A 15,223-nucleotide genomic window follows, 5' to 3' on the forward strand; every position below is an offset into this window, starting at 1 on the left:
TCGATATAGCGCTGAGGAGTTTGAGCTGCCGTTATTTTGACGTCGTCTAGTTCTCGGCTGCTGGGAGTTTCGTCGGCTTGTCCAGCGTTACCTGTGCAAAGAAAATGAGTGAAGTAAAGGAAGGCTACCTTTGTCCGGTTTGCGTCGAAGACTTGGGAAACTTTGAGGAGCTGACTGCTCATTTCGAAGCCAATCATGCTGCCGGCGAGCGAGACGTGCTGCACTCTTTGAAGGGCTTCATCGGTATGCATGCAACACTCCGCCCCGCTCGTGACAGCGGGCTTATAAACTGTGGATGCAGGGCGTGCCAGGAGAAAGATCCTTGCAGATTCTCCGGTCCTTGAGGACGACCAAGCGCCTGATTGGGGACGCCAGGAAATTGGTGCGTCCACGTCTTTAGTTTGTCTGAGATCATATTTTTATGCTAGTGCGTACAGCAACGCTTGGTTCGTGTATTGTAGGCGTTGTGCAGGATCACACGGCCACGGTTCGGATGATTCGCGCCCGTCGCGTGGATCGGTACGTGGGCCAGAGCAACAAGCTGATTATTCGATTGACTAAGCTTGTTGTGGACGCTCCTAGTGACCCAGAAATGCGGAAAGGTGCGTGCGGCTGCAAACATTTCTTTAGCCACTACTTTTGTTTTTGTAAACTTCACGTGGACCATTAATGTTGTGCATATTCGTTCAATTCTACGCTTCAGCTTCCCACACACATAATTTTTTTTACTGGCTTTCGCTGCGTGGCACATAGCATAGTTGTGACTGCCACATACCACAATGCAAATTTTGTTCCATGCACTGGTGCCAAATGTTCGACTGAGCAGCTTTCAGAGTTGTGATTCAGTTGCCACACGCGAATTTAAGAGGAAACAGGCAGTAAGTAAGCTTCAATTTGACTGGCGTAACGGACTATTTGATAACAGGAGAAATTGTATCACACCAAGTTGTCATTCAACAATGGTCTCCTAGATTTAGCAATTAGTGGCCCATGGAATGAAAGCACAAGTGAGAAGAGTTAGTATGCTTATGTATGGCTGTTTTTAATCACTCCAATCAATCACTTTAATCCAAATGCGACCATTGAATGCCGTCAAAGTGACAAGTGACCTCTGCTGCTGTCTCTGCTGTGCAGCCAAATACAAGAACACAATGGCACAAACGACAACTAGTGTTTACAATTTGCCAACTGTATAGCAGGTACATGCGAGTTGGTGTTCTTCCTGCGTACAGTGAATTCTTTGTACATATGTTTGTATGTCATATTATTTGAAAGCCCAGGGGCATGTTATTAGAAATTACAGTGGCAGCACACTTTGTACAAGGAAATAAAGCAGGCTTAATGCATTGTTGAAACCTAGTTTAACCGGGCATGCACTGTGCAGCTCGTGAAAGATCTCTGGTTCCCTGGGTGGAAGATGCTGACGTGAAACTGTGCCCAAGCTGTGCCAAGTCCTTTAGCATTTCTCGTCGTAGACATCACTGCCGGCTGTGTGGAGGCATAATGTGCCAAATGTGCTCGGAGTTCCTGGACTCTGCAACTGTTCGTAAGTTGCCAACTGTCCTCTCAACTCCAATACTTGTACTCCAATACAACTCCAATACTCCTCATTCAGACTAGATGGTGTCGCCATCATTGTAGTGTATGTTGTAATTGAAAAAATTACTAGACACTTTGGTGACTAAAGTGGTTAAAGGCGAAAGCCTGAGTGCCACATTCTACTACGCATTTGTTGCGAATGTGGCGGTGAATGATGCTTCGAGTAAAGAGGGTGACTACTGTTTCACATTCCTCTCTTCCTTTACGACATGGTTCATGTGTACATGGAGAATTGTGACAGATACTGCGTTTTTTCTATCCTGTAAATCAATTTCAAACGCCGCTGATGCCTGCTGTACTAACGCCTCCTATCAGTGTAAGGCCTATCAGTGCAAGGCGCTACATTATTGGGGACACTTAAGCTCATCCTTTAAGGTTATGACGCGAGAGTGTAAGCTATTAAAGCCACGCTTCAACCAAGCCGCATGAACGTGCCTGCGTGTCATAGGGGTAATGAGAATACAAATGGTTCTGGCAGGCTGATTCTGATATCACCCTCCCATATGAAAGGAGCGACCTGAGTTGGCAGCTCCTGGCTGTAGCATAGGGGTAACGTGAATTCAAATGTCATGGCAGACTGATTCAATGCATGACCTGCACATACCGCGATAGTGCCCTGTGATTGGTCGATACCTCTATGACGTCATCCCCACCTCAGCCAATCAGAGCCGCCGCAAAAGCGTGACACTTTTGCTGATGACAACGATGAGCCATTAAAAGCTTTCGTCTTAAAACTCCCACATGCATTTGTTTGTTTGCCATGGGGAGTATTATTTACATTGGCCTAAATGTTGGCGCTGTCATTAGATGATGGGGAAGTGCACACAGTTATTAGTGCAACTTCCTCGCACCAGAAGAAATGGAAATCTGGGAGGTTTTCACAAGCTGAGTGTTTTGAATTCTTACTTGTACAAAGAACTCTAGAAATTGAAAAGTAGCAAGTAAAACATGTTAAAACTTTGTAGCATGTTAGCAGGCATAGACTAAACTGCTACTGATGCCTGAAATAATTGGAATGCCTTCACCACTTATAAATTGGGCTGCTGCCCTTCCCTGCTTGATGTTACCTCTGGTGTTCCGCAGCGGGGTTTGTTGGGTCCTTTATTTATATAAATGATTTGTTCTCTTCTATTGTTAAAACGTTAAAGGACTTAATTGCTTGTATGTTATTTAAAGAAATTCGCTCTGATTCAGATCAAGCTACAGCCTTAAATGATGTTTCGTGTTGGTGTAACAAGTAGGGAATGTCACTTAGCATTGAGAAAACAGTATTTATGAATGAAGATGCCTCTGAAGGTTACCTGCGCCCTCAATACTATATCTTTGACCGAAGTAAAAAATATGCAAGTATTTAGGCATTATAATTAATCATTAGCTAGCCTGGAGTGATCACAATTGCTGTATAACTTCATCTACAATAAAAAAATAAAAAAAACTGGGGTTTTTAAGGCAAAAATTAATACATGCACCAAGCAGCGTGAAAAAAATTAGCTTATGAATTTATTATTCTGCCAAAGCTAGTGTATACTGCCATGGTGCGAGACTTTCTCATGAAAAAAAGACATCATGCAAGTAGAAATTGTTCAAAGATGGGCCGTACGCTTTATTTATAACAAATACTGAAATTCTGTTTCTCCATCTGTCCTCATGGAAACAATCCAAATAAATGAGCTCTAAACCAGATGACAGATAGCAAGGATAGAAGAGCTCGTAATTTCGACAACAGTTTATGTCACACCAACTTAAACTTGAAAAATAAGACACGCACAAACTATAGCTTAACTCCCAGAGTTCTTTTTTTCCATTAACGATAAGTGATTGGAATTTACTGCCAGACGAGGTTTTTATTTGTGAAAACTTCAAGAATGCTATTGACAATATTTATGACCATTTAGAGCATTTTCGACCAGCTGTATTTTGCTATCTCTTTAGAGGCAACATAATCAGAGCGGCTTATATTTGTCGCAATTCATGCTTTAATGTTACTTGTATAATTGCTATCTGCACGCAACATGTAAAAGTTCCTTTTTCTACACTGCTTTTGCCTGTCCTGCTTAAATTCTACAGTGTCACGTAAATAAAATAAATTAGACTAATTTCCAAATGTCTAAGAACAAGATTGTGTGTACATAGTACTAGGGCACAATACAGTGATTCAGCAGATTAGTTCAGAATCATCCTATTACCAAGTGATGGATGTGCGAATTGAAATTTTAGTTTATTTTGCCAGCAAGGTAAGCTTTTGCAATGATAAATCTTTCACAAGGCCTTCTGTTAGAAAATGGGATTTCTTTAGTACTGTGCAGACCAAACATGCTTTTGTGAGCACAAATTAAAAGCATTGCTGCTCATGAAATGTGTAGTGTATATGCAAGGATTGTACTTACATACAATACAGATTGCAGGGTTGAAAAAGTTAGTTGTTATGCTGTAAGCTGCAGTGCTGTGGGGGTGCGGATGTGGTGTCCCATTCTCAAGGCTTCGTAACATGCGAGTCACTGCATGAGGCACCGCAACCCTTCCCCTGTGTGTGTCGATGACTGGCCTGTGCAGTGTGAAGACAGGAAGCCTGTTTGCAGAGCAGTTGGTGGCATCTACTGGAGGTCCAGCGGCCAATGTTGGGGATGAACCATTGCGCCTTTGCCGGGACTGCCGTGTACTCCTGGATCGCCGGCTATCACCACCCGAGCAGCCACCACCATTGCTAGCGCAGTACGAGGTGCTTGGCTTTTGCTTCAGTATATAAAAGGCCGTGTTTTTGTTTAAATGGGTCTGCAGAAAGCGGAAGAGCGAAATTTAGATTGCTTGGAAGACCTTGACTTTTTGTGTGACTATGTTGCCCCTGGGCACTGGGCACCTCCAGTACACGAGAGAAAATCCTGTCCAAGCTTAATAAAACTTACAAGGTAGCCTGTCGTGCGTGCCGCTGGTATCTGATGGCCAAATAAAGCTAGCGCCCCATTTTCACATCTTGTGTCATGCTGATTCTTTGCCACAAGATGTTTGAACAAGCCATTAAGATGCTTTAATGCGGATCTCATGAGGTAGCTTTGTTGCTGGGGAGCCTGCATTTCGGACTGCCATGTATTCGAACTCCTATCGACTTCCTTTTTGTGGATGGAAAAATGCCAGTGGGGAGCATCACTACTCCAGTGCAGATCCTGTTCCCACAAATACTACTATATCACTCATTTTCATCTCGTTCATGAACGCAGAAGACAGAGCATTCTGTGAGTGCATATTCTCTGAAATGTGCTTGCTGAAAAGCAAACTGGTAAGCCTTCGAACAGAAATAACAACTTGTTTTCGGTGGAGAAAAAACTCGGCCAAAAAGCTCTTTTATTTATGAGAGGACAGAGCTGAAAAATAAGATGCAGACTATTTGCTGCAGTGATTATACCATGTGTGCATGCCTGTGTTTTGTCCCTCCCGATAGTCATGCTTCAAATTGAAAGTCATTTGACATGGAGAAAGCATGGTTTATTGAAGTCAAATCTGCTAAAAGAAAGGGTGACAAACAAGAGCATGATGCTCTTGTTTGTCACATGAGGATATCATTTTCCAAGGGGGCCGACCTCATTAGTGCTTGCTAGAAAATCTTGAGCCCAGAACGTTCTGGCCCCTGCAATAATGCTTGCTATCAAAAATATAATGAATTCTCCTGCCGTAACCAAAGAAGCAGATAAGGAAAGTAGTTTTACAACCTCTGTCTGTCGGGTAATACCCGAGTAACTAATGACAGAGTGAGTACAGTATGGTATGGCACAGTACGGTACGGTATGGTATGGTACAAAATGAAATGTACAAGTTGTAGCGTGTGATTATGGCTTTTTATAATCTTGCACAGCATGGTCATGCAGATATCTAGAGTGTTTCTATCAGACAAGGATATGTGCGCAGAGCACTGCATACATTCGCTTGCTGAATGCTAAGGTGAGCCATTTATTGCAGCGCATGCGGAAGCTGATGGATGAAGCGGAGAAGTTGCTGCCTGGCTATTACCGCCTGATTGATGGGATGAGGTGAGCAAATCTCGCACATGGTGAAAGGTGTGCAAAGTATGGCACAGTGAATTCTCAGTATTGCTATATGAGCCATGTGTATGTCATCACTATTGTAAAAACATTTTCTGTTATGTGGACACTGTGATTGTAGTACAGCACACTTGAAAAGAACTGGCAGTTGGCAACAGTGGAGGTTGGTCTGCAGCATTCTGCATTGCTTTGCTCACCAGGCACAACACTAAACAAATTTTGAATGTGTGGCTATATCAAACGAGCCAGGTGCATCGAAATTCTAGCGCTCCTCTTCTGGCCTTTCCTCTTATGACCCAAGTGGTGTCACTTGTTTGTAAATATTTCAGGTAAGTTCAGTGCCTTTTATTTCCTCATGCAAGCAGACCTATGTGCAAAGCCCGATACACCGTTAAGGTAATTCGCACTTCTATAGCATTTATGCTTCTAGGAAGCAGCACCTGCCGCTCTCGTTATAAATGTATCTTTTTGCAGGCAACAAGCTTTTCTGTTAACGCAGTAAGGGTGACAGCAGGGTCGATATAACCTTCTCTCTGTACTGGTGTGTAGCATGGCCATAAATACCTAGCTTGGTAGTAGCTGCGAGATGGGGCCCGAGAAATTCTGTCTGCCGTACCAAGAGGTTAAAGGATATATGTACCAGCCTTTGTTCGTAGTCCTTACCTAAATGGGGATAACCTTCATTACCTTGCAAATGGTGTTGCACAAATCATAATTAGTAGTTGCTGGAACAGGTGCAATCAATATAGTACATTTAGTCTCACTTCCATCTTACACTGCCAGAAATGTGCTGACCGATTTTCCCCATAGTTAACACTAAGGCCTAGCTGTCCTTGCACAAAAAGAATGTGACGTGCCACCCACAGGCTATGTGTGTTTGCCTGGGTAGCATCAGTGCCGAGAACAGATGCCGAGTTACCTGTTGAGGGTGTGTGCTAAGTGCCTTTTGCTTGATGCCCATTGTGAGTACCACGTCGAGTGTTGGTTTCGAGTGCAGTTGTATATACTAGCTGCCTAGTTCATGTAGTGTTGCAGTTCCACACACAAAAATATGGTGGGACGAGTAAAACAATGAAAAATGAATTGCCCCAGCCCATACCAACCGGCATAATGGACTAGCTCAGCATAACAGGCAGCATGCTTGTATTGATTCAGGGAAGGCCGGCAAGGGCTTGAAGAAGAGGCCAAGGTAACGCGGGCACGTCTCTGTCGTATTGCTGAACAGCTGGACTTGGTGAGGTGAGTCCTGCAGCCACTCTCTGAAGAAGCTGTACCAGTTTTTGCTCTGAGGTTTATTTTAAAAAATGAGTTTGTTCTTAATTAAGCTCATTTAGTCAAGGTTTAAAGAGAAAATAAGTAAACTGCCTTTTAAACAGAGTATTTAAGCACAGTACCCTGCTCCATCTTGCACATTTTGAAACTGATACTATCATAAGTGAAAATAAGAGGCCTCTGTGAATGTATGCTGGGATCATGCTGAATTGCATACAGGTGTTATTTGACTAAGCGCACCTGGTATTGAAGCAAGCTCACTGCACTAAAGTGCATTTTGAGGTGGCGGACTACACCAGCCTTGACAACAGGAGCACTTTGTCAAATGGCTCCTGCATGCAACATGTTCAGCATGATCCACGCATGCGCTCACAGTGGTCTTTTACTCTTTGCTCACGTGGCGACCTCTCATGTATGCTTAATTCATGCAAAGATGTGTTGAATGCGAATCAAATATGTGTGGTTTTCTGGAAAAGAAACAAAACATTTCTGTTGTCAAAGTTCATTTAACAGCCTTGCTTTTTTTATGTAAAATTGCAGGAAAAGTCGACAAGTATGTTTTCTGTGAGGAGTAAGTTAGAGTGGGAAGGCGTATTTATGTCACAAAATCATGAGAAATTAATGTTCCACGCTCTGTACATAACAAAAATGGAATGCATGGTCATCACTTCCCCGCAAAGCTTAAATGGAGGTTTCTCTCGTTTCGAGAGACTAAAGCCGTGCGCAAGTAAGGTGCATAGGCGTCTAATATGAAGGTGACATAACACGTAACTCTTATGGAATGCAGCAGTACAGAGCTGTGGCTTGCTTGCCTTGCAGCCGGCAGATGGGGTGCGAAGGCACAACCCCGCGCCAGCTTCAGTTACGTGGTGCTCTGCGGTTAGCGGCAAGCCACTTCCTACGCCAGGGACTGCTGGGGCTGCCAGGTCTTCCAAAGCCAAAGCCACAGCCAGAACAGGGCTGGAGTCCCAGCAGCGTAAAGGCTCCACCAGAAGAAGAAGACCCCCTGGCACAACAGATGGCCATCATTCGTGGCTACATCCAGCAAGCAAAGCAGAGCCAGCGATACGAAGAGCTGGCTTCTCTCGAGGCCAATCTGCAGGAACTCAAGCAAGAGTACCTGCGACGTACCCTCGGTTCTCCGGCAAAATAAAAACACAAAGTGACTGTCTAGCATACTTCCTTATTAGTTTCACTGGGCAAGAGTATATATACATGAATTGGAAGTTTGCTGACATCACCATCATCATCATCATCCTCAGTCTGACTATACCCACTGCAGGGCGAAGGCCTCTCCCATATTCCTCCAATTAACCCGGTCATGTGCGAGCTGCATCCACTTGACCCCTGCGAACTTCTTAATCTCATCCGCCCAACTAATTTTCTGCTGCCCCCTGCTACTCTTTCCTTCCCTTGGAATCCAGTTTGTTGCCCTAAGCGACCATCGGTGATCCTTTCTTCGCGCTACATGTCCTGCCCATGCCCATTTCTTCTTCTTGATTTTCATTAGAATGTCAGTGACGAGTTATTTCTCTGACCCGTTCTGCACGTTTCCCATCTCTTAACGTTATCCTTACCATTTTTCTTTCCATAGCTCTCTGCATTGTCCTCAACTTAAGTAGAACCCTCTTTGTGAGCTTACACGTTTCAGCCCTATAGGTAAGTACAGGTAAGATGCAACTGTTGTATACTTTCCTCTTGAGCGATACCGGTAAGCTGCTAGTCGTAATCTGGGAGTGCTTGCCAAATGCGCTCCATCCCAGTCTTATTCTCCTTGTTATTTCCCTTTCATGGTCCGGATCTGCGGTTACTACCTGTCTTACGTAAACTGCTGTTCCTTCCCTAGGCTATTGAACATTACCTTAGTCTTCTGCATATTGATTTTCAAGCCTACTTTTTTACTTTTCCTGTCTAGGTCATCAATCATTCTTTGCAATTCATCCCCTGAGTTACTTAGCAAGGCAATGTCATAGCAAACCACAGATTACTGAGGTATTCTCCATCTACTCTTGTCCCTAACTGCTCCCATTCCAAGTCTCTGAATACTTCTAAGCAAGCTGTGAATAGTACTGGGGAGATTGTGTCTCCTTGCCTAGCACCTTTCTTTATAGGAATTTTGTTTCTTTATGCAGAACTATGATTGCTGTGCACCCTCTATATGTATCTTCCAGCACTTTCACGTATGGCTCGTCTACACCCTGATTTCACAATGCCTGTATGACCGCCGAGGTTTCTACTGAGTCAAATGCTTTTTCGTAATCAATAAATGCTATGTGTAAGGGCTGGTTATATTTCGAGTATTTTTCTATCGCCTAGTTAATGGTATGGATATGATCAATAGTAGAGTACAGTTTCCGAAAACCTGCTTAATCTTTTGCTTGGCTGCAGTCTAAAGTTGCCCCGATTCTATTAGCGATTACTTTGGTAAATACCTTATACGTAACAGACAGTAAGCTAATTGGTCTGTAATTTTTCAAGTCCTTAGCGTCCCCTTTCTTATGAATTAAGATAATGTTTGCGTTCTTCCATAGTTCCGGTATCATCGATGACACCAGACATTGCGTATACAGGGTGGCCAGTTTTTCCAGCAAGATATCCCCCCCGTCCATCAACAAATCTATAGTTGCTTGATCCCCTGCAGCTGCTTTCCCACTTTTCATAGTTTCTAATGCTTTCTTAACTTCGTCCTTCGTCACTGGCGCAACGTCTGACTGCATTTCCCTACCGCCAATCTCATTATTGTCGTGACTTTGTTGGCTGCTGTAGAGATCAGTATAGAACTCCTCGGCTACTTTGACTATCTTGTCCATATTTGTGATAACATTGCCCGCCTTGTCCCTTAGCGCATACATCTGATTTTTGCCTATGCCCAATTTCTTCTTCATCGCTTTAAGGTTTCCCCCGTCCTTTACAACATGCTCAATTTTCTCCATGTTATACCAAGATACTTTGTTGGGCGAGTTGGTACTTATTCATTATTGATATAAACAGCGCGAACACGAAAACAAGGGACAAGAAACACGAAAGCCACAGTACATGCGCTGACTCACAACTAAGCCTAAGCCGTTTACTGCAAGGCCCAGAAAAACAAACATGAAGAAAACGAAACAGTCTCGTGAAAAACCCCTGGGTTCACCTGCTGCATAAAAATTACTTTAAAAAATCACTTAAAAAAGACACTTCTTTCCTTGAAAGAGCAAGAGACGTCTTGCTGATACACTTATTGTCCGTTGAAATAAAATACGCTTCCACTATCTCTCTCGTTATCTTCTCTTTGTGGCGATATAAAATCTTAACACTGTCAAACTTAGGAGTGCATTTCTTCTTCTCCTTCTTCATTATTTCACATGACTGGCAATGGGATACTAGAAACGTTTTGTCCTTTCCAATTTCCAAGTTGTTACAGTGTTCCTGTAGTCTCTTATTTATACACCGTCCGGTTTGTCCTATATAACTGGCTCCACAAGAGAGTGGAAGCCTATACACAACACCTGTCTTGCATCCAACATAGGGGTTTCTATGTTTCACCCCACATTCTTGCTTCTTCTCTTCTCTTTCCCTTTGAACAGCCGGGCAGATCCTCTTCATCTTGAGCGGGGCGGTCAGTGCGACGTCCACATTATACCTCTTGCCTACATTTTTGAGGCCATGCGAAATCCTGTGCACATACGGTACCACGGCAACCTTCCTCTTCCTCTCACCCATGCTAGGCAGGGATTTCAGTCTGTGCGTTCTTTTAAGGTTCTTCAGTACCCGGCAACTGGCCTCAATAATAACTAACTCGCGATAACCGGCCTTTGCAATTCTCTTCACTTGTCTTTCAAAACTCTTGGCCATGCCGTGGTAACAAGATTTCGTCAACGCACTTAACAAGCAAGTGTTTATCATCCCATTCTTCACTAACTTGGAATGTCCTGAATTGGAGCCTAGCAACGGCTTCATCGATCTCGGGTTGTATTCCCAACAAACATGATCATCACCGAATTGAATCAAAATATCTAAATACTGTAACTGATCGTCCACTGGTTTCTCAACAGTAAATTCCAGGCCGGATCCACACTCAGTAAAAACATCCATAATGTCCTTCATTCTTTGATTGAATCCCTCACGGCCTGTTAATACTAAAAAGTCGTCCACATACCTGAAGGTGGAATAATGCAAGCCCTCCAAGTTATCCTTCAGGTGTCTGTCCACGTACATTAAGAAGATGTCACTCAAGACCGGTGCAACACTCGATCCAATGCACACTCCAGCCTTCTGTGTATATAGCTTGTTCTTCCATCCTATGAAGGTGGATTCCAGGTAGAACCTCAAAAGTTCAAGGAAACTTTCAACACTAACACCTGAGGCGTCAATGAAGTCACATTCATTATTGTCTTCTGTAATGCACATTTGTACTCGCTTAAGGAGGCAGTCATGGGGAAGGCTATAATATAAATCCTTGACATCCATGCTGAAGCCGACACAATTTCTTGGGTTGTGTTCTTTGAGGAACACGACAAGGGCTTCAGAGTTAGGTAGCCTTAGAGGGTCCGATAAAGTCAACGAGGAAAGGTGCTTCTGCAAATATTTGGACACCAGGTGCTGCCACGTGCTCTTCTCAGATACGATGGCTCTGAATGGAACATCTGGTTTGTGGGTTTTTGCCGAAAAGAATACTTCCAAATGTAGTTGCTTGCATTTCTTCACCTGTTCACGTATTCGTTCAAGCCCCAGATCATCTAGAAGAGCCATAGCCCTCTCTTTTATCTTGGTCGCTTCCATAGGAAACCTTTTGAAATGGATGGCCTCAAGAGACCTCAGAGTTATACTATCAGATAAAGAAGGGTATTTTACTATTTTTTCTGAGAATCAGTTTCAAGAAAAAGCCGAGGCTGCTGTTGAGAAGAATTTCAAAAGGTTTCCTATGGAAGCGACCAAGATAAAAGAGAGGGCTATGGCTCTTCTAGATGATCTGGGGCTTGAACGAATACGTGAACAGGTGAAGAAATGCAAGCAACTACATTTGGAAGTATTCTTTTCGGCAAAAACCCACAAACCAGATGTTCCATTCAGAGCCATCGTATCTGAGAAGAGCACGTGGCAGCACCTGGTGTCCAAATATTTGCAGAAGCACCTTTCCTCGTTGACTTTATCGGACCCTCTAAGGCTACCTAACTCTGAAGCCCTTGTCGTGTTCCTCAAAGAACACAACCCAAGAAATTGTGTCGGCTTCAGCATGGATGTCAAGGATTTATATTATAGCCTTCCCCATGACTGCCTCCTTAAGCGAGTACAAATGTGCATTACAGAAGACAATAATGAATGTGACTTCATTGACGCCTCAGGTGTTAGTGTTGAAAGTTTCCTTGAACTTTCGAGGTTCTACCTGGAATCCACCTTCATAGGATGGAAGAACAAGCTATATACACAGAAGGCTGGAGTGTGCATTGGATCGAGTGTTGCACCGGTCTTGAGTGACATCTTCTTAATGTACGTGGACAGACACCTGAAGGATAACTTGGAGGGCTTGCATTATTCCACCTTCAGGTATGTGGACGACTTTTTAGTATTAACAGGCCGTGAGGGATTCAATCAAAGAATGAAGGACATTATGGATGTTTTTACTGAGTGTGGATCCGGCCTGGAATTTACTGTTGAGAAACCAGTGGACGATCAGTTACAGTATTTAGATATTTTGATTCAATTCGGTGATGATCATGTTTGTTGGGAATACAACCCGAGATCGATGAAGCCGTTGCTAGGCTCCAATTCAGGACATTCCAAGTTAGTGAAGAATGGGATGATAAACACTTGCTTGTTAAGTGCGTTGACGAAATCTTGTTACCACGGCATGGCCAAGAGTTTTGAAAGACAAGTGAAGAGAATTGCAAAGGCCGGTTATCGCGAGTCAGTTATTATTGAGGCCAGTTGCCGGGTACTGAAGAACCTTAAAAGAACGCACAGACTGAAATCCCTGCCTAGCATGGGTGAGAGGAAGAGGAAGGTTGCCGTGGTACCGTATGTGCACAGGATTTCGCATGGCCTCAAAAATGTAGGCAAGAGGTATAATGTGGACGTCGCACTGACCGCCCCGCTCAAGATGAAGAGGATCTGCCCGGCTGTTCAAAGGGAAAGAGAAGAGAAGAAACAAGAATGTGGGGTGAAACATAGAAACCCCTATGTTGGATGCAAGACAGGTGTTGTGTATAGGCTTCCACTCTCTTGTGGAGCCAGTTATATAGGACAAACCGGACGGTGTATAAATAAGAGACTACAGGAACACTGTAACAACTTGGAAATTGGAAACGACAAAACGTTTCTAGTATCCCATTGCCAGTCATGTGAAATAATGAAGAAGGAGAAGAAGAAATGCACTCCTAAGTTTGACAGTGTTAAGATTTTATATCGCCACAAAGAGAAGATAACGAGAGAGATAGTGGAAGCGTATTTTATTTCAACGGACAATAAGTGTATCAGCAAGACGTCTCTTGCTCTTTCAAGGAAAGAAGTGTCTTTTTAAAGTGATTTTTTAAAGTAATTTTTATGCAGCAGGTGAACCCAGGGGTTTTTCACGAGACTGTTTCGTTTTCTTCATGTTTGTTTTTCTGGGCCTTGCAGTAAACGGCTTAGGCTTAGTTGTGAGTCAGCGCATGTACTGTGGCTTTCGTGTTTCTTGTCCCTTGTTTTCGTGTTCGCGCTGTTTATATCTCCATGTTATACTTCCTTATATCGGCCACTTTGCGCTTACTGATTAGCTTTGATATCTCTGCCAATTCCATCTGGTCTGTTGGATTGGAAACTTTCATACTTTGACGTTTCTTAATCAAATCCTTCGTCTCCTTAGACAGCTTATTGGTATCCTCTCTAACTATCCTACCGCCTATTTATTCAGCGCACTCAGTATTGATATGTCTGAAATTATTGTTCATTGCTTCTAGGCTAATGTAGTCATCCTCGGTTAGAGCTAAATATCTATTCTGTAGCGAGATCCTGAACTCTTATGCCCTCCCCCACACAGCAAATTCGTTAATGAACTTCTTTCTTAATAGTCTGTTTTGTTCCCTTTTCACATTTAGACTAATTCGAGACCTTACCATCCTGTGGTTACTGCATCGCACCTTCCCGATTACCTCTACGTCCTGCACAACGGCGGGGTTAGAACACATTATGAAGTCCATTTCATTCTCAGTCTCCCCGTTAGGGCTTTTCCATGTCCACTTCCGGTTCTTCCGTTTGCTGAAGAAGGTGTTCATGATTCTTAAGTTATTGCGCTCTGCAAAATCAACTAGTAACTTCCCCCTGCTATTCCTAGAACCAATACCATAATCACCCACTGCCTGATCTCCTGGCTGCTTTTTCCCTACTTTGGCATATAAGTCGCCCATTAGTACAGTATACTGCGTCTTTCCTTTCTGCACTGCCAATTCTGCATCTTCATAGAAGTTTTTGACTGCCTGGTCATCATAACTACATGTAGGTGCATAGGCCTGTACAACCTTCAGTTTATACCGCTTATTAAGCTTATTGCTGACATACTGGGAAGCATCTTTTTCAAGCTATCCCGCGCAAAGGCTACTCGCTCTCAAAGTATGGGCCCAAGTTTTGGAAGTGTTTTTTTTGGTTCACACCATTTGGTTGAAAACTAGGGGTGTGTGAATATTGAAAGTTTCGAATGCAAATCGAATATCAAAAATAGCAAACATTGCTCATCTTGTTTATTTCAGGATTTAAATGGTATCTGCAAATAAAGTTAAACTAGAATTGCATAGAATGTATAACATACTGAAAAATCCAGTACAAATTTTTTACAGGGTTCCATATATATAACTACTGCTTTTTTGTACAGGAAGGACCTGCATGAAACCGGGTGGAGCTGTATTGTTGCGGAGTACAGTAAACTCTAGTTAATTCAGCTCTTAAAGGACAAAAGAAAAATTCCATATTAACCGAAAGCTTCAATTATCGAATGGCCTGAAAAAATGCCGAAGACCATTTGCATCACAATAATTTTATCGTGTGAACACCTGCAAAATAGCTGTCTAAATTTTAGATAAAATTGAAGTGAGAGAATGTTTTTTCTTTTTTTTTTTTCCATAGTTTCGTCAAGTGCTTTGCTTTGTGCGCACTGTCGGTAAGGCCCTATTCACAAAACGACCCCGTCGCATTCCGAGGAATAACAAACGTTCAATTCACATTCGAAATTTTGAATATTCGCACACCCCTAGCTGGAACCCAAAATGTGGAACAACAGCTGACCCATCTTTCTCACTGGGTCATCTAGCCTGAAACTGCACTTTATGTTGCACCATAATTGTGATGTAAAAGCGAATAAGATT

The 15,223-nt window shown here is 43.1% G+C and overlaps 1 protein-coding gene across 2 annotated transcripts; it reads left to right on the forward strand.

Annotated features, from left to right (window-relative positions):
• Positions 1–24: 24 nt before the first annotated feature.
• Rbsn-5 (Rabenosyn-5) lies at positions 25–8,072 on the forward strand. Of its 2 annotated transcripts, XM_084586947.1 has the most exons (8): positions 25–243; positions 302–382; positions 462–602; positions 1,385–1,546; positions 4,179–4,318; positions 5,551–5,621; positions 6,789–6,872; positions 7,725–8,072. In XM_084586947.1, the coding sequence occupies exons 1-8, from the start codon at positions 105–107 to the stop codon at positions 8,056–8,058; spliced, it is 1,152 nt and encodes a 383-aa protein (XP_084443073.1). In that variant the 5' UTR covers positions 25–104; the 3' UTR covers positions 8,059–8,072. The 2 variants fall into 2 exon arrangements, with proteins under 2 accessions (XP_084443073.1, XP_084443078.1); XM_084586952.1 differs by lacking the exon at positions 462–602.
• Positions 8,073–15,223: the final 7,151 nt, after the last annotated feature.

This window comes from Amblyomma maculatum, chromosome 1, assembly GCF_055883805.1.
Source record: "Amblyomma maculatum isolate TAMU_Amacu chromosome 1, ASM5588380v1, whole genome shotgun sequence".
In the NCBI taxonomy this organism is placed as follows: domain Eukaryota; kingdom Metazoa; phylum Arthropoda; class Arachnida; order Ixodida; family Ixodidae; genus Amblyomma; species Amblyomma maculatum.

Coding starts and splice junctions, on each gene's coding strand:
- Rbsn-5 (XM_084586947.1), top strand. CDS start 105: ATGAGTGAAGTAAAGGAAGGCTACCTTTGTCCGGTTTGCGTCGAAGAC. Junction 1,547..4,178: donor CCTGGACTCTGCAACTGTTC/GTAAGTTGCCAA, acceptor GCCTGTTTGCAG/AGCAGTTGGTGGCATCTACT. Junction 6,873..7,724: donor GAACAGCTGGACTTGGTGAG/GTGAGTCCTGCA, acceptor CTTGCCTTGCAG/CCGGCAGATGGGGTGCGAAG.